Here is a 25,824-nt window from a genome sequence, read left to right as displayed (position 1 = left end):
AATTTACATGATATTGGATTAAATATTTTAAAAATATTTGATTTGGATCCTAAGGATCATGTAATTAAAGATATTTTTAGAGTTAATTACATTGATAATAAATCAAGTGGTCCAACACCAATTGAAATTAAATTTTCCAAAATGTCCATCAAATTAAAACTAATGGATAAATATAAAGAATATAAAAAAAATAAAAAAAGGTTTCTTCATAGTGGTATGGTAACTAATAACAACAGTAACCATCCAGTTTATATAAATGAAAGTTTATGTAAATATTATAGTTTCTTGTTCAAAAAAGCAAGAGACTTGAAAAAATAAGATAAAATTGCATTTGCTTGGGTGTTTACCAAAATGGTGGAAAAATTTTTATCCGTATAGATATTAAAGGTAAAATTTTTCATATAAAAAACTTAAATAGCCTAAATGAGTTTGACAGATAATTTTAATCTATTTTTGTTTAACCCAAGTAACAAATTTTTCAATACTATGTCAGAAATTAAACTTGAAAACAACAACAAAAAACTAAATATTCTATACTTAAATGCACGAAGTATAAAAAACAAATTAGAAGAAATAGAAATCATGCTAGAAATCTTGGAAAATAATATTGACGTAATATGCATAACTGAAACCTGGATTAAGGCAAATGAAACAAATTACTTTAACCTGATGAATTATAACTCCATATTTTCTTGTCGAACTGATAAAACTGGTGGTGGTTGTGCCATTTATATTAACAAAAACTTAACTTACCAACAAAATTTTATATTCAGTAATAACTCCAACAGATTTTTGAGTATTAATATCACTAAGAATAATAATAAATGTAACATCATAAATATTTACAGAGCACCTAGTGAAAATTTATCTGAATTCAAAGAATTTCTGAATATTTTAGATGATTGTTTAATTAAGACAAATTGCGCTTTGGACACACACATAACAGGTGATTTTAATATTAATTTATTTGAGAACACCAATAGAACCAACAATTATTCTAATTTTCTGAATATGAATTATTTCTATAGTTGCAATAATAAATTAGCCACTAGAATTTTATCTAATACACTTATTGATCACTTATTCACAAATAATTTAAACATAAATTTATCTCATGTTTACATTGATTTATTTGATCATAATATTATTATAATAGAAATAGATAAAAACAAAGTCATAATGACATGTGTTGATGATATAGGATCTGACAGGGTTGGCTCACTTAAATGTAGGTCAAAATGACTCACTTATTGTGTCAAGAGCAGATTTGCCTTGATAACACAAAAAACTGCGAAGAAATATTTTCCGATTATATATCAGAATTTAAAGAAAAAATAAATAAAGCAAAAATAGTAAAAAAATGTAGAAAAAAGCCTTTACGTAACAATAATAAAGTTGGGTCAAACCAATGGTTTGTATTGTAGCACTTTTCCCTTCAGCAAGTGAAAATTCTGCTTTTAAATACAGTCTACGAGTATGTATACCTATCACACTATTAAAATTTTTTTCATTCATATACAAAACTATTTCTAGGATTGCATATATTTAGGATGAACGATTTATGCAGTCTTTGAAATAAAGCAAAAATTAATATTAGCAGGGGCTAACATAATGCTCGATTTTAAGGGTTACTTGTGTGAGTTAAGAAAAATAATTATATTTTTTAATATCATGGAATTTACCGTTAACTTTTTGCGTTTATAGAAATTTGAAAAAGCTTGCGGTTTCAGAAATATAAGGTGTCGAAAATGCAAATTTTACAAATTTCAAGAGGCCATAACTTGAGAGGGGATGGAGATGGAAAAAAATTTTCTTCTAACGAAATGAACTACATGTTAATGTCTAAAAGCCCCTAAAATTTCAAGCTTCTACAGACTGGGGTCTAGAAGAAAAACTACATCAAAAATTTGGTAAAAAAGGACTTTAGATAACGGTAAATTTGAACGGCCATTTTGTTTTTCTAAAGTTTAACTATAGTATACCGCGGTAGGGGAAGCAAGCCACTGCCTTTCTGCGTTTGCAAAATTTCAAAAATGCTTATGGTTTCATTGCAACAAATAGTTAAAAAAGGCCATTTTGAGGGTTTTGGGGGGGTATAACTTCTAGAGGGGGGGAGATAGGTAAAAATTTTGTTCTACGAAAATAAGTTTGTAGTAAAGATCTATGTACCTATTAAATTTCAGCTTTCTATCTTTAAGAATGTAGAAGTTTTGTAAACAGACACACGGACAGACGGACGGACGAACGGACGGACGGACGGACGGACGGACAGAGTGAAACTAATAAGCACTTTTTTTCAAAAAATTTTTGGAAAAGTGCTAAAAAGCTGTATGGATTTGGAGTTAAAGGGAAAGAATTCAACTGGTTCGAGTCGTATCTAAAAAATCGTTCTCAATTCATCAAAATTGATGACCTTGAAAGCAGAAGGGTTAATATAAAAATTGGAGTACCACAAGGTAGCATCTTAGGACCACTTCTGTTTAATTTGTATATCGATAGCATATATTTATACGCAGACGATATTTGTTTAGTTCTTCAAGCAGAGAATTGTAATCAACTAGAAATTACAATGAATATGCAAATTAAAAAAATATTTGAATGAATGTCGACGCATAAACTTGTGATTAATATCAGAAAAACCAAATACATGGTTATTGGAACATTCTCTCCTAAACTAAATATCTATCTTCACAACTAAGTCCTCGAGCAAGTAACGGAGTTTAAATATTTAGGGTTGTGGATCGATCAAGAACTGAAATGGAACACACACACAACTAAACTTAGTAATAAACTCGGTGATGTAGCTGGAGTATTTAAAAGAATCTCATTATCAATTCCAAAAGCTGTCAAAAAATTGATTTTTTATTCTTTATTTCACAGTCATATAAACTATGGAATTAAAATATGGGGTTCTGCTACTAAAGAAACAATTGGTATGCTCCAGACAATCAAAAACAGAGCGTTAAAGAATTTATTTAATTACAATTGGAGAGAACCAACCAAATTCATTCATCAGGCTAATGATATTCTGCTTATAGATGATTTGTTCAAAATAAAATTAATACTTCATATCCATGATTTAAGGCACCTTAATATTCATTCTTCAGCCGTTTTAACAAAAAGAAGTGACGTACATTCAGTAAATACGAGATATAAATATTTGTTACATGTAAACAAAAAAAATACCTCGCAGTTTGGAACATCAACTTCTATGTATATTGCCATAAAACTATATAACGAGTTTAATAATTGCTTAAAACAACTCGATGCATTTAAATTAAAAAAAGAGTTAATCAACAAACCACTACAGAGTTACAGTTTGACACTATAGAAAAACATATTATTGTTTTCTATTTTTCTATTTTTTGTTTTCTTAAAAATTCGTAATTCAGTTTTTTGTTTAGTTTTTTATTTTTTTTTTTGATTTTGTTTTTAATTTTATAATTTTGATTAGTAATTCTTGTTTTATATATGTACCTTTCATTATAATATCATTATAACATCAATTTTGCTTAATACTTACACACATAAATACATACTTGCTTATTTTTGTTATCTTTATAATTTTTAAAATCATGTACATATTTGATTTGTATAAGACGCTGTATTAGAAGATACAAAGAGGATTCGGCTGCCAATTATATTCAAAATTTGACGGCGTGTGAGAAAACCAATTACTCACTGTGGAGGGCAACAAAGAAAATGATGCAACCTATCAAACATCGCGCTCCTATTAAAAACAAAGATGGAACGTGTGCAAAAACTGACAAGGACAAGGCAAATGCGTTTGCGAATCATTTGGCCGATATATTCCTTCCGCATGATAGCCAGGGCGTGTATGAAAATGAGCAATCTGCTTTTGTTAGGGATAGCGTGACTATTCCAATTGTCAGGAAAAGAGATATTATAAAAGAAATCAGGACTCTTAAACCTAAAAAGGCCCCGGGATTTGACCTAATAACGGCCGATATTTTGAAAAAATTACCCAAAAGGGGTATAACGATGTTTACGCGCTTAATAAATGCGTGTATAAGGTTTAATTACGTGCATGAAATTTGGAAAGTTGCAGGGACAATCATGCTGCACAAAGGTTTGGCATTGTGGATTAATAGAAAAACTTAGTTGACCTGCTCGAATCTTACCTGACTAATAGGGCATTTTGAGTTAGGCAGGAAGAGGAATACTCTTCGCTTAGAGATATCAGGTTGGGGGTACCACAGGGGAGTATATTGGGCCCCATATTATACTTGCTATAAACGAGTGATATTCCTGAATCGGAAGGAGTGACAACAGCTACATTTGCTGATGACACAGCAGTTATCGCAATAGGACGAAATGAAAATGAATCTAAACAAGAATTACAGAGGGCCAGTGATGAGATCCCAAAATGGACTAGAAAGTGGAATATAAAACTTAACGAGGTGAAATTAGTACACGTAAATTTCACTAATAGGAAAATTGACAATTCATTTTCAGTTCGAATAAATGGCGTCTTGATTCCGTCCGCAAACACAGCGAAGTATTTGGGAATGATGTTGGACGCTAAGCTCAGATGGAAGGAACACATAAAGAAAAAGGGATCTCAACTAGAGGAGGAATATAGAATGTTTGAATGGCTTTTGGGGAGGCGTTCTAAATTGACAATATTCAACAAAGTTTTGATATATAATCAAATATTTAAGCCTGTCTGGGCTTACGGTATTCAATTATGGGGCTGCACTGCGCAGACTCATATCCAATCTATACAAAGATTTCAAAATAGGGTATTACGGGACATTGTAAACGCCGCTTGGTATGTCCGTAATGCCGATATACACAGGGATCTCACGATCCTAAATGTCACAGACGAAATTAAAAAGCAAGCAGCCAATCATAAAATGCGTTTATCCAATCATGTCAACATTGAGGCGGCTCGATTGGTTGACAATCAAAACTTTGTTAGGAGACTTAAACGTACGAGACCTCTCGAGTTAGTTTAAAGTATTTTATCTGGAAGAAAGAATGAGTACTTAGCACGCTATTGTGCCAGATCAAAGGCTTGTAAATAATCAAAAAGTTTGGAGCAAAATTAATGGTTAGTCGTTTCCGACTAGTTTTATAGTTTATTTTGAGGAGGGTGTTTTTTACTGCTTTTCGTCTGGCAGTGTCTTTCGAGATTTTTCACCTGTCCTCTCGGTAAAAAAAAAAGAAAAAAAAAAAAAATTGTCCGTCCGTCCGTTCGTGGACATCCGTCCGTCCGTATAAAGCTGAAATTTTATATGTGCATAGATCTTTACTAGAAACTTATTTCCGTAGAACAAAATTTTTACCTATTTTACCCATATAAAAGTTATACGCCCCTAAAACACTAAAAATGGCCTTTTTTAACTATTTCTTGCAATGGAGCCATTTTCATTTTACAAATTTTGCAATCGCAGGAAGTCAGTGGCATGCTTCTCCTATCGTGGTATACCATCATTAAACTTTAAAAAATGGCCATTCAAATTTACTGTTATATAAAATCCTTTTTTTCCAAATTTTTGAAGTCGGTGTTCTTTTAGACCCCAGGTTGTAGGAGCCTGAAATTTCAGCACCTTTTAGACACTAATAAATAGTTCATTTCGTTAGAAGAAAATTTTTTTCCATCTCCACCCCCTCTCAACTTATCGATTCTTGAAATTTGCAAAATTTGAATTTGTGACACTTTATATTTCCGAAACCGCAAGTTTTTTCAACTTTCTATAAACCGAAAAAGCTAACGGTTAATTTCATGACTTAAAAAAAAATAATTATTTTTCTTAACTCACGCAATTAACCCTTAAAATCGAGCATTATGTTAAGTGCTCTTTAGATTATTTTTTGCTTTATTTCAAAGACTGCATAAATCGTTTATCCTAAATATATGCAATCCTAGAAATAGTTTCGTATATGAATGAAAATATTTTTAATAGTATGGTAGATATACATTGACTGTATTTAAAAGAAGTATTTTCACTAATTGTTGAAGGGAAAAGTGCTATAATACAAACCATTGGTTTGACCCGACTTTATTAATCCTTGGTGTAGAGCTTAAACTTTTTGGTTTCAAATGAAGTTATAAACCTATTTTAATTTGATTAACAAATTAGAAAGCTTTAAGTTCTACAACTTCAAACCCTAAAAATTTAAGATAAAAATTTTTCAGTTTTTAAAAAATGTTTAATAATTCACTAATTTAAAAACAGATTTCAGTTTAAACTACACAAGTTTTCTTTAAAAGTTCATGATTTAAAATTTATATTTAAACAACGCACTATAAATTTAGAACTTAACAGTTTTATAAAATTTAAGATTTAACCAACTCAGTCGGTCACTATAAAGTTTGTTATTTAGATTTTCAATATTTTTTTTAAATAAAAATTTATTAGCGAGAAATAAAAAATCTTCCAGCGTTTAAATTTTAAATCAAAAGGTGTAGTACCTGAATGTTCCATTATGAAATTGTTGGAAAATTGACTTTTGATTGTAAAGGTGACAGGTCCGATCCTGAATTGTGATAAGAGACTTAATTAAAACAATTATTATCAAAAGTTTTCTATTTTTTCCAACTTTCTTTTCAATAATTTGTGCTTTAAGTTTTTAACTAACAACTTCAAAATTTAAACTTTGCAGATTGAAATTTAAAATTTAAATAAATTAAGTATAAAATTTAAATTGTGATGACATTATTACATATTTAATGAACTGTAAAAAGAATAATGCAGGAACTTCGAATTTCTTCGATAAAGTTGGAAAATCAATTAAAAAACGGTAAGTGAACAACGGTATAAGATAAAAATGTCATAAAGATCAAATGACAAAGCGTCCGGTGGGAAATAGTGTTTGGCCATATTCTTGAAGATTTTCATATCGTCTTTATACACCACTGCCTCATTACTTTTCAAGATCTTCCATGCGAACAACAAAGCTGTAAACGAGTCGGTGATCGACGCCCAGAAGGTCACTTTGTATACTGCAAGGAGTATTAGAAGGTGCAAACTGATTCAGGCAATAAAAGTATTAGAAAACTTTATAATTTTACCTTTAAGATTATGACGTATATAATGCATAAAAGATTTACTGAAGTGTGTATAAATTTTGTGAATCTGTTACCAAACCCCCATGTTATTTCATGTCTCCATGGAACGCTTAAGCCCCTCTGCTTTTAAAAAATAACAAAACTGTTTTGTTATTGTTTTGAGATAATTTGTATTTGCGGAAAAAGAAAAGCTATTTCCATAAGAAATTATACAGTTTTTAAATTAAAATAGTTAATTTTTATATTTTATGATAATAATTGATTATATCATTCCTCTATAGAGAAAAAATTAAGTATATAAATACATTTACAAATAATTCAAAACCACGGTTCCCTGACATCTTATCATACGAGACATTTCATCATTGTAACATTTCATCATTATAGCAATTCATCATTGCACATTTCAACATTATAGCAATTCATCATTATTGTATTTCATCAACTTCCATTTTTTTGTCTGTGATATTATGATTTTAGATTTCCTGTACCATTTTTTAGAATGATATTTATGGCAGCCCTGTTTGCCCCTTAAATTAAAGTAATTATTATTATATTTTATTCTGTTCTAATACATTAAGAACTCTGGATATAGCAATTATTAAGATTTGTTTTAGCACTTTTTCTAAAAATTTAGAAAAGAAGTTCTCTTTAGTTTCATTCTATCCGTCATATGTACACAGATCTTTACTAGAAACTTATTTCCATAGAAGAAAAATGTCTGCGGAAAAAAACAAAGATTTATTGGAATTATCAAAATTCATACCCCAATTACACATTCATTACACATTACACATTCTATGAAGGTAAGAAATCCGGATATGAAAAAAATAATTACGCATTCTATGTGTTTCACATTCTATGAAGAGTTTAAAAGCGCAAACCACGTCGATGCAACTATTTTTACTTGATATTCGGAAAATAATTAATGAAATAATTTGAAAATGCATTTTTTTTTTATTAATTCATTATTTTTAAGAATAACTTATAATTTTGTGATATTATCATATAAAAAAATACTATCATATTAAAAAATATTATCATATAAAAAATATCCACAACAAATTAAAAAAAACATTTGAATTAAACCACAAATTTTTTAACATTTTTATTTATATGCAATGCCAAAGTGGCGTAACCCACTAAAAAGCGGATTTTTTTAAAGTTAAAATAAAATAGTAGTAAACCAGCTAAAGTACGAAAAACACTGAGAATAGCAATATATAGTTTTAAGTCAATACAGCTATAATACTGATTTTTCTGGCTCATTAAAATTTCGTTTTATCCAATTGCATTTTCTGCAATTGCATGGAATATGCCACTCTGCCTCTGGGCCCCTCACATAATATAGTGTATTTTAACAATTTGAGTTATTATTTAGTTTCAGCTATTTAAAAGATACTATTGTAGAATATTTTTAAATAATTTCAATTAGTGTTTAAGTTATAAAAAATTTTAATATATTTCGTATATGACTTTATAAATGCTATTTATAACTGCTTTTAATAAGTATAAATTTATTTCCTTATTTTTTCTCAAAAAATACTAATTCCGATATAAAAAAAAATCCATATGAAATAAGGTCGTGCTTTCGTGCTTCTTTTAACATTGGGGCTCGTTCTTTCCACTTTTGTTTTTTCACTTTTTATTTAATGCTCCAGGTTGCTGTTGATATTGTAGTTTACTTTTAATATTTTGTATATTTCCTTCCTAATGTTTTCCTTGGCTCCATTATTCGTCCCTCTTATGGCTGTCTCCACGTCACTATGATATCTTTCATATCTGTTTGTTTAAGTGTAATTGTCTATTTTAGTCATTTGTTACGAATCTGCTTTCCCTTGTAAGACGATTTACTGACTATTATGTTGTCGATGGGATGAGCATGAGTGATAGTGGGTTTAACAGATTTTTGGACATTCCGTGAAGTTCCCAGATTTCTCGCTATTAAAATTGTTTAAAATTATTCTTTTTCTTATTTTCTTACATTTTTCGCCGACCTTTATCTTCATTAATAGTCTATTGAAGTCCTCATTGGAAGCTTCTATTTCTTTGTAAATCCAGGACAACCTCAAATACGCAATACACGAAATCAAGTTCTTACGTGCCAATGCTGCGCGTAAAATATTTAGTTTCTATTTGAAAAATTATTTTAATAACATCGGTTTAAAATTTTTTATTGTTTGTATAATCAAAAACTGGCAAAAGTAAATTGATGAAAAGTCCCTGTTGGTAATAATAAATTAGTACTAAATATGTTTTTTATATAGTGAATACTAATTTTTATAGTTTTTATAATGAAAACTAATACAACATGTAGTTGTATAGAACATTTCGTCGGCAATTTCTTTATACTTCTGGAGCTCATTGGTAAAGTGTCCGCTTAGAAAACGGTAGGCCACTGGTTCGAGTGAAGTTCAAGGAGAAAAAATTTTAATTTTTTTGCCTTTAACTCGTTCCTTTGATTACATCATCCATCTGTTCTGCAGTTGTATATAGAAATTTCTATTAAGTTAATAGGTCTTTGTAGTTTATGCAGCTTTATAACATATATTAATACCATCAATAGAGTTGTGATACAGAATCACGATTTGAAAATTCCATTCCTTTCCATATTTTAAGAAATACGTTGGTTTGGAACTTAAAAGATTTCTTTAGAAAATTGCTTTAAAAGTTTTACTTTTTTTTAAAGAAAATGTACTTGTTAAACATCGCTCAGTTTGTTCAAGTTGAATAAATTCTGTTCAAATATATTAGCAATTATATGTACATGAATAAATAATTTTTGAAAAATGTTATATTTATGATAATTAAACCAAAAGAAATATTTGACTTAAACCTATAAAAATTACAAATAAGCAACGTCAAGGAAATAAAAGCAATCAAAACAAAAATTCTAAAACATCAAATTCTGACTGTAATTTTGTATTAAATTTTGAATACAGTTTAGTAGATAGATCGAACTTTTTCGGAAATGGACTTCAGTTACTGTTTCAAATGAATAAATTTAAATACTTAGGACCGATGCTTTTATTGAAAAATTAAATTCATAATAACTTTTTCAAAATCTAGAACTTTGGTATTTTTTATATATAAATAAAATAAAAAATGTGGCAGATTTTTAAATTTGCTGTCTAATGGAAAATTCATTTACTTTTAAAAAAATATTTTTTGATTTTATTTAAAAAAATTTTATTAAAAAAACGAACGTTAAAAAAGATTATCATCTATTTTTGGCAATACCTCAAATCTGTAAAAACGATATAATAACATAGGCCTATATACAATAAACGTTCCACTTTGAATGCGACAATTAATTTTTTTGTATATGAAGATCCAATTTATTTCTAAAAAAAAACAGAATATGTAATATATATTTTTAAATACGCGTGTTACATTTACATATTTATTAATTTTTTAATAAAAGCCAAAAATAAATTTAATTTCTATTAATGGCGTCACATGCAACACAAGCACAAAACATAGAAAAGGAATTCTGTAATGAGGTGTAACATCATCAGTGAGGCATATTTTTTTTGTTTTCTATTTTTTCTTGAATTAACAGAAATGAAAGTGAAATTTCAAATCTAAATTTAAGCAAGCAAATCAAAAATATTAGGGTAACTCAAAACTTTTACAACACGAAAGTCAAAATTATTTGAAAATTTTCTAAGATAAAAGAAATTAAAAAACATTTAAAAAACCAAAGTGAGAAATTTATTCCTGTGTATTTTAGTTATTTTAAAATTAATCTATAGGTGTATTTATAATGTATATTTGAGACAATTTGTGTAGTACATATGTATTACAAAGCGGTAAAGCTGCACATAAGTATAGTCTATTGCACATATTTCATATAATTAATGTGACAGAGAACGGGAGAAATAAATTTTTAACTTTCGGTTTAAAATAAAATTTAAATTTTAAAGAAAAAAAACTTGTATATTGAGTAAATTAAGATTTTTGATGAGCTATGATAACATATAATAGTATAGAACGCTTATAAAATTTTTATAAACATTCTATCTATGAAGGATTTTCAACAAAGTAAAATAGGTGATGGTATTGAATTGATATTTTTAATACAAAAAACTAAATTTGTTTTTTAATGACCGATACTCGTACAAATATTAAACTTTAAAGCTTACGAAAAATGATAGTTTAACAAAATGTTAGTAAATTTATATAATTTTTTTTTAAATTACAAATTTCAAAGGATTCTCTTTATATATTTAATAAAATATGTATTATAATACAACTCAATAAAAAAAGAAGAGGTGTCATCTAGTGTTAATATACAAGTGCATATATTGTGTAATAAAATTTGCTAGACTTACTTTCAGTACGGAATAAATTCAGCCTTACGAGAGCCATTATTATGTAAATCGCCATTTATGTACCCTTATTGTCGTTAGCGAAAACAGTCTGTTAGAAGCAGTAGGAAAATCTGTGTAAGTCTTATGTGTACATCTGTAAGAAATTGTTTTAAAATAACAACTTTATTTAGAATTTTTGTATAATGCGATTTAAGCAAGTTTAAATTCGGTTTAAATAGATTAAATTATTAGCAATTTTAAATAGATTAAATTATTAGCAATTTGACTATAAAGACTTGTTTTTGGAATATTGTTTATGTAATTAATATTTTTTTATTAGTTATAGTGAGGGAGTAAATCAAACATTTGAATGACAAAATGGCCGTTTCAATTGACAATTTTATTTTTCAATTTAACGTATTTTAATCCGTTTTTACTCTAAAAGATGATTACAAAAAGCTAACGCGATAAATGCCATGTCATCGAGAAATAAAATGATTTTTCTTAATTCACTTACTTAAATATAGATTAAAATTGTTTTTTATTAATGCTTATCTAAATGTAATTAAAAATTTCCGCTATAAGTTTTAAATACAATTTATACACATGTGTTTATAAGATATCAAATATAAATTTATTTTTCATTACAAATTTACAAACCTAGATACTTGTGTTTGCGTCAAATTTAATGAAAGTTTAACTTATATTTTCAGTTTTGGGAAATTATCTCTGAAGAACATGGTATCGATCCCAATGGTGTTTACACAGGTGATAATGATCTTCAATTGGAAAGAATAAGCGTTTATTATAACGAAGCTTCAGGTAATTAAAAACTAAAACCGGATTTGACAACAATATATAAACGAGTACTACGTAAGTAGAATGATTCTAGGTATGACTCTATGTAAACGTGTTGCGTGTAATTATATTTCAAGTTTTTGTTTTTCTATCATTATGCAATTACTTTCATTGAAATTTATTCTACATTCATTTCCACCTGCTTTTTCTACTTACGAAGAAACTAGGTAATTTTTATTGTGGAACGTAATGATTGCAAAAAAGTACTTTAATTGACCAATTTTCCGTTGAATACTATTAGAAAATTTTCATTGAAAGCCGTTAGCAGTGATAGATATTTGTTTCAAATCATCTTAAAGCAGTTATCATGCTAACACTAATGCTAAACTAGACATTGAGAAATTATAGAAAGTTAGATAGATAGAGAAAAGATAGTTAGATACAGATATGTTTGTCCTTACAAAAAGCTAAATTAAGTGAATTTGTTAAGTTAAGGTTTTAAAAAATTTTTACATCATTTAAACTTTGTTTAAATGATGTAAAAATTTTTTTGCACTTTGTATAAGTTATAAGCTTAAGTTACAATTCCTAATTCGTCATTATCAAAGCTTGTAAAGTTTTTGATTAATATTTATCCTCAAAACTTGAAAATTTTCGAAAAAATTGTACACGTTATAATATCTGGCATGTTCTTTAACCAATCTAATCTTGCACATATTGATAGATTTTAACTTAATTCAAATCAAAAGATTCATATGTACATATTAATAATTTTACTAGTTCAAGTAAATTTTTTCATGTTAGTAAAATTATTTACAGAATTTTTTTGATTCCACAAATTTTCAAATGCATAATTTGATATTTTATACCTTCATTAGTATTCGATGCATTTATACATACATATAGAAGACAATACAAAGATTTTTTTAATCTTTTGATATGTGAAAATAAGGAAATACGCTTTAATTGATTCTTGACTTTTAACATTTTTCCAAAAAAATTTTAGAAAAAAAGTGCTTATTAATTTCACCTTGTACGTCTGTCCGTCCGTCAGTTCTTTCGTTCGTTCGTCTATTCATTCATCTTACCGGGCAGTCTCCAATAAAGAAATTCGCAATAGCTCGAACCCGATGGAAGAAACCCTTTCACACATGGAACCCCTTCGTACCACGCCAGGGTGCACATTCCGTCCCAAGCAGGCAGGCAAGCCTAGCTCGCACGGCAGAAGAAAACAGCCCACAGAAAGGCAGTCGTCGCACAAATTCAGTCCTGAATGAGAATGAGTTTGCCGATGACAATTCCGCGAGCGCAGCAAGGCAGATCCAGATTAACTTGGATGTAACCTGGGCCGACTGTAGCGCCGCCCTACTGTCCCAGTACACACAAAATACGATTTTTATGCCTATTTTCCAACTCAATCTTTATGGCATGTATTGCATGGCTTGAAATGAATCTTGAGTCTTACAATACGGGTCTAGACAGCATTATATGATAACACTGTATAAGAAAAAGTAAAGTTTTGTTTTGCTCTAAAAATAAAAATTAAAATAAATTATTTTATTTGATGAAAATTGTAAATTTAATGTAAATTTATTGCAAATATCGTCTCGTGTCATGAATGTAAGAGAATAAGAAGAGGTGAACGTCTAACAAGTTATTTTATTGCAGTCGGATAAAATGTGCGCTATATGAGTTTGCTATTGCCGTTCTTTCCAGAAAATCGATCAATAAGATTTATGTGCGACGATTGTGTTAATAATGTATGTTCAAGTAATGGAAATAGCGTTGAATAGTATCAGAGATAAGGTTGAAGAAAATAGATCACAACTTAAGTAATATAAAAATTAATTTGACGAGTTTTTAAATAAACATGAATTTGAAATTAAAAATTTGCATTTGAAGCATTTGAAAAACGGTATGATGAAAGATTGTTGACTTTAAAAGATTCTCAGTAATCACATTATAAAAGTACGGAAGAAATAAGAAAAATGACTGAAGATTGCAAACTGCAAGGTGAAAATATTATGAAAGAGTTGAATTTAAAAAATAATAACAGAATTGAAAAAAAAAAACTTCCGCTGGAGTACTGAGAAAAAATTCTATGGTGGTAGTAAAACCAAAAGAAACACAAACAGCTAATACCACTAGAAATGAACTAAAAAATCAATAAACACTAATCTTAATACAAATCTGCGTTCCCAATTAATTGGATACATTTTTGCTTTGAATTTAGCATGGATACAAAGATACTCAAATCTGCTAAAATACCGAAATTTGCTACATTTGAAAATTTTGCTGAAATAAGGATACATCAAACACTAAAATAAATATTATAAAACTGTTAAAATACTGCAAGTATCAAATCGTGAAATTGCTTTATCTTCAAAAAATTTTCTCCGGCTTCCTAATTCGGAAGCAGACTTCCGAATTTATTAGAAAAAAGTAAGAAATATACTTTAGTACTGCTTTCTCCTGTATTCAAATCTAGAACATTTAGACAAGAAGGTATCAGACATGTTTTGGTGTAAGCTAGGTGTAACAGAAAATGCATTGGTTGTACATATTTTTTAAAATTTGTCCGTTTTCATAGTGAAACGTCTTTACTGCATAGTTCAACAACTACAGAAAATATACATATTATATATTCTCTGACCTTAACTTCTACATTTAAAATGTATTAGAAATTGTATGTGATTGCTCAAAATAATTTACTTTAAAAATTCTTATTGTTGAATTAAATAAAATTCTTATTGTTGAGTAAAGCAAATTAATAATAATTATGGGTTAATTTGTAAAAAATAAGACGACTTAGTACAATAATTCTTCTTTAAGAGGTTGGACACATTTTGTTTTTACCGAGTGGGAACAAATGGAATATCGAACAAAAAGAATGGGACTGTAGCAATTTTTTGCAATGACATCGAATCAGTTGACACTATGAAGAGGCAAGTTGAGAATAAATTAAAAGATAATTATGAAGCCATTATACGAAAAATTAAAAATTCCAAAATATTATTTGTTGGTATGTCAGATAAATATCCAAATGATGAAATAATTAGTAAAAGAGTAGCTTAAAATAATACAAAAAATAATAATGAAATGAAGATTATTACGGTTTATTAAACAAAAAAGAAGGCACATATTAATACAGCAAGTATACAATTTAATGTAATAGTAGAATTAAGTATCGCGGCTTATAGAACGGTTTTAAGTGAAGTTAGGGTAATAGTTGGAAGGGCATAAAGTAAGGGATTGCACAGCTACTGATTGGAAATGCATTAACTGTGTAAGGGCAAATGATAAATATAAATTAGGTCTTAATACTAATCATAGAGCAAATGATAAAATTTATCCGACATTAAATAGAAAAAATTTTACTTGAAGAGAAAAATTTTTTTTTAATAAATGATGAGAAGAGGGAAGCATTTTAAAAGTATTAATGATGAATATTCAAGGGATTAAAGGAATTTTTGCTGAAGTAGAAGAAGTAATTGATCCAACCCTGACTGGAGATCAAGTAACCAACCCAATGTGGAAGCAAACCCTGATGAAAAAAGGGGGTCGAAAGAAGCAAGGTGATCTGGCTCTCCTAAAGGGTACTGGTCTTGAGGCTTACAGCCTAATAAAGGAACTAGTTGTGCCAGTAAAAGACAGAATGTGCTACATGAGATTGATGGGTAAGTTTCAAAATTTATCTTTGATCACAATATATGCACTGACTGAGGGCGCTGATGAGACCAACAAACTGCAACAAAATAAGCAGACATAATAATACTAATAATGTACATGTAATTTTGCTGCTAGTCCATTTATGTGGATTAGCAGCGTTTCGTTTCCTCACAAAAACGTACATAAAAATTCCCGGTAGGAATAGTGCCAATCTCACTAACCACATTATGATTGACAAGAGGCATGCAACTTCTATAGTCGACGTTAGGTCTTACAAAAATGCGAATTGTGATTCAGACCACAATTTAGCTGTTGCTAAAGTATATCAGCGGATTAAAAATGTAATTAATAGAAATCATCCCAAAAAAATCATGTGGAACACAGAAAAGGTTATCGAAAATACTATTGAAAAAGTTAGGGCTTGGAAACGTTGATAATATTTCTGGTATGTAAAGTTCGTACGGGTATATATATGTACTGAAGTTTAAAGAAGCAGACAAAGAAATTCCAACAAAAAAAAAACTTATGCAAGGATTAAAATGGTAATACAATCAAATACAAGGAAAAGATCATTGAAAGATGACTAAAGCACTTTAACGAAGTCCTGAATAATGATAATACTATTGAACTGCATAATGAATGGAACAAACTATACTGTAGAAAATAAAATAGATCTGCCCATGACTGATAACATAACGAAGACTACGTAAAAGCAGAGCTTCTGAAATATGGCTGTATAGGAATTTTCACCAAAGTACAAGATGACAAGGCTGGCATGCGTCATAATCCCAGTACACAAAAAGAGCGATAAAACAGTATGTTATATCTACCGAGGTATATCGCTACTAAATACTGGATATAAGGTATCCAGTATTTAGTATGTAACAAATGTGTTACTTAAAAAATTGAATGTGTTTGCAGAAGAGATACTAGCCGATTATCTAAGTGCATTTAGAAAGAATCGATCAGACTTCAAAGAACAGACCAAACTTTCATTTTGGGTCAAGTCTTTGAAAATTTTTTCGAATATTCAATTGATATTCACTGTCTATTCATAGATTTCAAACAAGAATTTGATAGTATAAATATATCAAGAATAGACAAAATCCTAAAAATTAGTGTATCCGAAAAATTAATTGAGCTGGAAATTATGACGCTAATAAATACGAATCCCAAAGCGCTTGCTTAAGGCGAATTATCAAAAAAAATTTAAAATTAACTGTAGGGTAAAGCAGGGTGATGCTGTCTACTACTCAATAGTGTCATTCAAGACGTAGATCAATATATACGGGCATAATATTTAATAAAAGTATAAAAAACATAAACGATTTAAGAGAAGCATATGAAAAGCTTGGAAAAATATCTAAAGCAGTAGGGCTAAATAAAACATTAATAAATCAAAGTGCATGCTTCGCACAAACAACACGGCACGAGGAGGTAGAGAGTTTACTTATCTGGGTGTGATACTAAGATCTGATAAAGATACATCGACTGCGATACAGGAACGAATTAAATAAAGCATATTTCGCCCATAAAAAGTTATTACACTCCAAATTTATATCGAGTAGCCAGAAACTTCAAATGTACAAAACGTCAGTAAGACCTTTACTAACATATGGCTGTGAAAATTGGACACTAAAAACTATACATATCCATGCATCTTTTGAAAGAAAAATATTAAAAGGAATACATGGACCTATTAGAACTGACGATGAATTGTACTGTATTGATATCACGTGATCGAAAATTTAATACAAAGACGAAATGTAATCAGGTTCACCAAAGCACAAAGAATTAGGTGACTGGGGCATCTAATAATAACGGACGATGCAAGAGTGGTAAAACAAGTTTTTGAGTTCCCGAAGGATATAGAAGACGCGGTAGACCGAGAAAAAGATGGATTGACAATGTTGAAGCAGATTTAAGAACAATGAATATCTCTATTTGATACAATCTTACAAGACAGAGAGATCAGTGGCAGACAGCAGTAGCAGAAGCAAACGTTCACATAGGAATGTTTAGCTGAAATTTAGCTGAGTCCTATGAAAAACAAATATGAGAAGAGATGATGAAAAACAAATATAACTTTATAAAATTGTCCGAAACGCACATTATCAAAGAAATAGAAACGATCGAATATAATTTGTCCGGTTACAACGTATTCTCTGTATACACCAATGCAAGACGTTCAGTTTATATCACAGAAGATATTGACTCAGATCAGGTTAAAACAATTGCGATGAATTCTAAAATATGGATTTTGATATTTGAAATAAAATTGGCAAAGGAAAAGTGGAATATTGTCCCGTACAGATCACCAGAAATGGTAGCAATGAATTTATAAGTTCATTAAAAGATATTCTCGAAAATAATTACAAGTGCGAAGAAAGTTTTTTAGTATGCAGAGATTTCAACATAGACTACAAAGTTCCCGGTAATGAAAAGATTGAAATAGATGAGGTGATTAGTTGTTTTGGCCTGAAACAATTAGTAAAAGTGTACACTAAGGTTTCAAAGATTATGTACTAGTGGCTCAAACTCTGATGCCAACAGGATCGTAAACAAAAACTGTAAGATATCCCATCACGAAGCAATTACAAAATCCATATAATACTCGCATGCGCGAAAAAATTTAGCGCCCAATAGAGTTTACATATATTTAATTTGACAAAGACTCCCCTACCAAGGGATTGGTTGAAAATAATTTTGAAAATATTTTCAACTATAATGATTTAGAAGATAATAGTAATAGATTTAGCGAAATAATTGAATCTGAATTAAGTAAATTAAAAAAAAAAAAATTTGGAAAAAATAGAGTTAATTGATTTGATGATGAACTATAAAGACTGAAATTAAACAAAATTGAATTGTGTAATATTTATGTCTTATCAATTTATGATATTAATAATTGGAATAATTATAAAACAGCTAGAAATAAATATAAAAATGCTAAGAGAAAATAAGCAAATAAATGATATTATAATATATGGAAAAAGAAATAAGTAAAAATATCGAAATTGCAAATAAGTTAAATGAATGTTTCGTTAATAGTATTAAAAAAATTAATGAAGAAATACTTTTTGCGAAATATGAAGATGAAGTAAACTGCAGTGAATTAGAAAAAAGAAATTATTAGAGTGTCTCGAAAAAAATGATTGGAATGGGTTACACAGTAGCACACTTCTAGAATGTAAAGTATTATTATTTTCTGTCTTAACTCATCTTGTATGAAAATCTTGAATGAAGGAAATTTTTCAAGTAGATGGAAGACAGCATAGTTCCAGTATAAAAAGTAGTAAACACCAAATTAGCTGAAAATTTTAGGCCTATAACCATTGTAATATTGTACGAAAGGCTTGTTATCATTGTACGAAAAAATATTAGAAAAACTAGTTTTGTTTGCAATTGGAGCCTACTTAGAAAGAATAATATTATTAATGGGATGCAATCTGGTTTTAGGGGTATTCAACGGAGCTGGCTTAAAATTGGATATTGCATGAGTGGAACAAATATACAGGTAAAGGTAAAAAAATTATAATATTTCTATATTTCAAAAGTGCTTATGAAACCCTGGATGAGATGATATTATCTCGAATTCCAAATTAGTAGATCTAACTGTTCCGCAAGGGTAGAAGATATTGGGAGTGCCTTTTTTTCTTTTGTATATTAATGATATCAGCTCGCCATTAAAATTCTGTAAAATTTCTCAGTTTGACTGAGAAATAAAGTCAAATCGACCCCACTAGAAACAAAGCCGATACAAAAAAAAGTAATGTAGAATCCGAAACCTTTTCGACAAATGGAAATAAAATCGAATATGCTGTGTTATTTCTATTTATTTCTTTTTTACTTACTGTTGATAATAGCTGGTGTCCACTGTAGCTGCTCTCGTTAATGCTAGTGGATTTCCAAGGATAAATACTTCAACATCTAGTGTAGCACATGCAACATGGAACCAATGTTTGCAATTTTCACTACACCGTAAAGCTTTATCTTTTAATGTTATTGTTGCACCGAAAACAATCTCTTTTATTCGCCATTTTCACGTTTATTTTTTCATTATTTTCTCTTCGATTTTGTTTATAATCACTGTTTTTTAGAAATAGGATCGAATTAAAAATTGAAATTTTGATAATATTGGAAAAAAATTAGCTGTGACAACCCAATCATCACTTCCAAAGCAGATTACGGTAAAAGCTGTACACATTGTCCCCTAGGACTGTTGAACTAGGCTGGGTTATATAGTTAACTCCGCGCCTTTTTAATTCCCCCTTTCAATATGTAAGTTCTACTATTTACAATGTAGATATGGAGTGTGTGTTCAACTATGGCGGACTTGATCAACTCATATACTCGTCGTCACATCAATGCCATGTTTGTGCAACAACTCGTCCTCAATGTTAAGGAAGTGGTCAACTGCCACCTCCCACAAATCCAGTGAGTTTTCGAGGACATATTAAAATTCATTGATTGACATATTGGGATTCGTGCAAGGGATTGGTTCCCACTGCGCCCTCGCATATAAATCTAGAAAGCACCTTTTCGGTCGATTTGAATAGAAAATAATAAAATCTAACGCTCTTTACCCCACCACGAAACTTCCTATTGCTCCAATTTCGCTTGGCTGTGCAGGTCCCATGATGGGCACTTCTAACAACCATCGTCAGGGCCTCGCTAGCCAGTTCCATATCCGTTATCGTCCTGACAGAAGTAGACAAAAAAGCAACACCATTCATAAAGCCTTTCGGTTTGACTCCAATTTCTGGACCGAGGCGTCAGAAAATATTTCTTCTGCCAAGCCCCGGAAACCAGAATATCAAACTGAGTGCACAAAATGATGTCAAGGACTTCTTCTTTAATTGCGTTTGTCAAAGTCGGCCTGTTGCCTTAATTTATAACCGTTACTTTATTGATATGTATAAATTCAAGTAAGCACTTACCTTTTTTATTCATATCATTGCCAGCCAGATGGTGGGGTTGGCAATGGCACCACTTTCTATTTTCAACTGCAAGTTCTCCGTAAGTACAACGAGCATGCAACAAACTCTGTCGAACCCTGTTTTCGACCTACCGGTTTGCCTTCTTTTTTTGACGTCACAGACCCAGCTCTACTTTTTGACGTGAAGACCTTATCACAACTATGTTGTAACTGTCATAAGGCTTCATCTTACTGCCGGCACTGCTAATCCAATTCCCAAAGTCATAACGGCCATTTTCTTTTTTAAAGTTCAGAAATGGTATGTCGCAATAGAAGAAGTAAGCCACTATTTTTCTGCTTTTACAAAGTTTGAAAAATGCTTATGGTTTCACTGCAATAAGTGGTTAAAATATACCATTTTTAGCGTTTTAGGGGGGTATAACATTTAGAGGGGGAGAGATAGGTGAAAATTTTGTTCTACGAAAATAGAAGATATAATATTTCAGCTTTTTATCTTCAAGGTAGATAAAAATAGGCTATTCTGGTAGATATCAAATTTTAGCTTTCTATCTTGAAGGATGTACAAGTTTTGTAAACAGACACACAGACAGACGGACGTAATAAGCACTTTTTCTCAAATTTTTTTTGGAAAAGTGCTAACAATTTTATTTAACTTAAGTACTTTGTGATCACTTAAACAAATTACGTTTCTGATAGAATTAATTCAATCTAATTACAATATAATTTTTTTTCCATGAAATCAAGTTAAAAAATTGATGACAGCATGAGTATCCCTTTCATCACTATGGAATCTAGCTCCATAAAATTCATAATTTATGAAGATTTAATTTGATGTGTTTCAATCACAATACTATAACATGAATCTGTGCTTGGGGATTTTATTTTAAACTAAATTTTAATGTTGTTATTGTTGTTTTGCGTATACAAAAAGGGAAATTCAAATTGAGTGATAAAGAAATTCGCGAATGCAATTACTTTTTTATAATTTTTAAATATTTTAACCATGCCTAATTCTTAAAAACTTTTAACTGATGATCCTTCAAACCAAAATTTAGCTGCTTCAACCAGTTTCATACTTGCTGCCATTAAAATTACTTTCTGATCTATATACATCTGTTGTATATCCATTACCTTTTCTAACCATTTCTCTGGTGTTAAACATTTGTTGTCTTTCGGATTAAATTGCGGAATTAATTCATCAATATCTCTTACATTATAAAATTTAACAAAATTTTTCCTTGCCGGGTTGGTAGTAAATTCTTCATCAGGTAAATAATTTCTATCTTCATTATCAAAGAAATCCCTTACTGACTGTCGATAAACCGAGATTTTGCAACCTATATTTTAATTCTTTTACTGTTAAATTTTCCATTTTTATTCTATTTTTACACCCGTACGAGCGTATGTTCGGAGGGTATACTAAATTTGCTTACCGTTTGTAATGCTAAGATATAATGGTCTGAGGTACAGACTCAAGTTAATGATCAAAAAGATCAACGTCGAATTTTGAGTTGATTTAGCTTTAACTATCTGTCTGTTCGTCCGTCCGTCCGTCCCAACGATAACTCAAAAACTATTTAAGCTAAGTTCACCGAATTTTCACAAATGATTTATTATAGTAATAGCCAGAACCCTATTTAAATTGCACATGATCGGAGTACTGTTTCGGGTAGCTGCCATACAACTTCAAAATTTATTTGACTATATCTCAAAAACTACAAAAACTGTGGCATTGAAATTTCACACAAGGAAATATATTAGTAAGGCCGATGTGCTTGATAAAATTCGTTAAAATTTCTTGGCTCTTTCTTGTAGCTGCCATACAACTTCAATAGTAGTTTGGCACATACGGTATTTTGAAAAACACATAGTACTGGAATTTTGCATAAATTAATATGGTAATACGGCAACTTAAAGTCATACATAACAAATTCGTACGGGTATCCCAGAGTTGACAAGGCCAACTCTATTTTTTCTCGTTTCTCGTTTATTTTAATTTCGATTTTAAAAACCAAAATACTTAAATATAGTTATTCTTTTTTTTTCAAATAATTTTTTTATTAGAATACAAATAATAATTATCTACCATTTATTTATTTTTTCAAAAAGTACGACAACAACACTTTTATTTTCCTTTTTTCAACACCATCAAAAAGTAAATGTTAAATGCATTATAATATCACCATATAAGTAAACAAAATTTAAATTTAGCCGACTTGAAATTTGCATGCTTCGATTTGAGATTCTGTTCTTCTAAACCAAAACTATTTTGTTATATATACATATATATAGCTACTTCTCAGGTATCAAAAAGGATACGGGTACTTCTAGAAGGGCTAGATACATGGGACAAAAGGTATTAGATAGGGTTTTGCCTCCAGGGTCCCAGAAAAATCTGACATTGGAACTTTTTAGCCCCGAAATAGCTCTATTTTAAGATTATCTGCAAAAATTTTTGTGTAACAAAAGCACATTTTTCTTTTATACTTTTTATAATTAGCAACACAAACCAAGAAATAAATGATACGTTTTACGTTATTATTAGACACACAAACCGAGAAATATTTGAAAATATAATGATCAATAATATTTGAAAATATAATGATCTCACATATTTTTAGTTCGAAAATTCGAAATAAACTTAAATAAATGTCAGCTTTTATCAAAGGCATCAGATGTTTTGCGAAATCCGAATGTTAATACTTCATTTGTTATTGTTTTGAAAATTATGTTTCGTCAGCAAGCTTTAAAAAAATATACATACACAATTTATGTACGCATGTACTTAAAATTTCATTTTTATTGTTCGAGCCAAAAACTCTAAAATCCTAATTTCTAAAACATTCATATATATGTACAGGTATCCCGTTTTCGATATAACGCGATTTGGAAAAATATTCGGTTTCAGTACAACGCGAAATTCGGACTTTTATAACGCGAAATTGAAAATCCCAATATCAGATAAAAATATCTTTATCATTGTTTTCACAATCATTTTGGCCATTGGGATGTGTATTCATACTTGTTTTCAATGTAAACCGGGAATTTCCCATTTTTGCCTTCGAGACGCTCCTCCTATAACGCTCACAACTTTCTCGAAATAGGATGTTTGAAGACAGCGAAACAGATTAATTATAATGAAGTTTGTTTTAGTTTTTTTTAAATTTAATTATATGTATGAATCTATTTTATTTTGTTTTTTGAATTGTTATTATTTTTATTTTATGGTTTTAATTTTAAAACAAAATCTGAATTTTAGTTTTGAGTTGAAATATATGTTATTTCTTATTAAATATGTATTTTATTTTGTAAAAAAACTTATTGGAACATAACCCCCAAATTTATATGAAAACTAAGTCTTACATAATGCGAATCACATAACGCGGAATTTTCCTGGAACGTAACTATCGCGTTATACAAAGGATACCTGTACATACATATATTTGAATAAAATTATTATTTTGTTTATGCCTAAGCCTTTTCTTTATTTGAAAAATTTATTTCTGTATGTTTACCCCCATGATTTAATAATTATTTGTTTAAAAGTTATTTCTATATGCCAAACCACAGTTTTGAATATTATTTAATTCATATAGGAAGCTTAAAAAAACCGTTAGGAAACTTTAAAAGAAATATACACACATGTTTAAGTAATTTAAATTTTTTGCGAATTTTTCCAAACTATCATAACAATATTTTTTTGGAAATTTTTCTTTTACTTTTATAATAATACATATTATTATATAACTTTTATAATAATACATATTTATTTGTTATACATTAAGAAAAAAATTTAAAATAAAATACAAAAAAAAAATTTAAAATAATCCAAAAAAAGAAAAATATGAAAACATCGATCAAGCATCGATCCAATAAGCTTCTGGTTATAAGACTACCGCACTACCCATCGAGCTATGCAGTACCTTGAACTTGCCTTATACTTTATATATACAGGGTCATTCAGAAAGGTATACAACAACATATACCATCGGCTAGAGGGTCGAAAATGGGTAAAACTTTTATTCCGGAGTAGGTGTGAAATCTCAAGTGTTTTCGAATTTGTTTACATTGACTGATACATACAATCTACTATTAAAACACACAATAATAAGAACATATATATTTATAGGATTGTGCCTATTACACTAATTATATTATGAATTTTACTTTCGAACCAGAGACCTACCGCTTAGTACAAATACTTAGTAATCATGTGGATTACAATATAAAGCAATGCAGAGACAGTTTAAAGCAATGTATAAAGCAATATCCGTTCGTGGACATGTTTGCAAAACTTCTACACCCTTGAAGATAGAAAGCTGAAATTTTATATGTACATAGATCACTAGAAAGTTGTTTCCGTAGAACAAAATTTTTACCTATTACCCTCAGAAGTTATACCCCCCAAAACCCTATGATTTAACTATTTGTTGCAGTGAAACCATAAGCTTTTTTCAAATTTTAAAAACGCAAAAAGGCAGTGGATTGCTTCTCCTATCGCAGTATACTATATTTTCGGCATACTATAAATTCACCGTTATCTAAAATCCGTTTTTTTTTCAAATTTTTGATGTTGTTTTTCTTGTATACCCCCGGTTGTGGGAGCCTAAAATTTTACCAGCTTTTAGACCTTAACAAATAGTTCATTTCGTTAGAAGAAAATTTTTTTCCATCTCCGCCCCCTCTCAAGTTATCCCCTCTTGAAATTTGTAAAATTTAAATTTTTGACGCCTTATATTTCCGAAACCGCAAGCTTTTTCAAATTTCTATAAACGCAAAAAGCTAACGGTAAATTCCATGACATTAAAAAATATAATTATTTTTCTTAACTCACGTAATTAACCCTTAAAATTGAGCATTATGTTAATCCCTTTTTATATTAATTTTTGCTTTATTTCAAAGACTGAATGTAATCATAATCCTAAATATATGCAATCCTAGAAATAATTTCGTATATAAATGAAAATAATTTTAATAATGTGGTAGATAAACACACAATCTTTCCATTTCCTTATTTACGTAGATTTTTAATTTGGTAACTTTTATTTGTATTGCATTTATTGCATTTA

At 29.4% G+C, this 25,824-nt stretch overlaps 1 protein-coding gene across 3 annotated transcripts in view; it reads left to right on the top strand.

The window, feature by feature from the left end:
- LOC129606243 (tubulin beta-3 chain) overlaps positions 1-25,824 on the top strand; it is a 112,968-nt gene that overhangs the window by 75,137 nt on the left and 12,007 nt on the right. For all 3 annotated transcript variants that reach the window (XM_055516448.1, XM_055516447.1, XM_055516445.1), the window contains exon 3: positions 12,063-12,171. In XM_055516448.1, coding sequence (XP_055372423.1) covers positions 12,063-12,171 — 109 coding nt within the window. The remainder of the gene's footprint in view (positions 1-12,062; positions 12,172-25,824) is intronic.

Source organism: Condylostylus longicornis, unplaced genomic scaffold (assembly GCF_029603195.1).
Source record: "Condylostylus longicornis isolate FDR11 unplaced genomic scaffold, ASM2960319v2 ptg000018l, whole genome shotgun sequence".
NCBI classification, from domain to species: domain Eukaryota; kingdom Metazoa; phylum Arthropoda; class Insecta; order Diptera; family Dolichopodidae; genus Condylostylus; species Condylostylus longicornis.
This window is presented reverse-complemented; position numbering and strand designations above follow the sequence as displayed.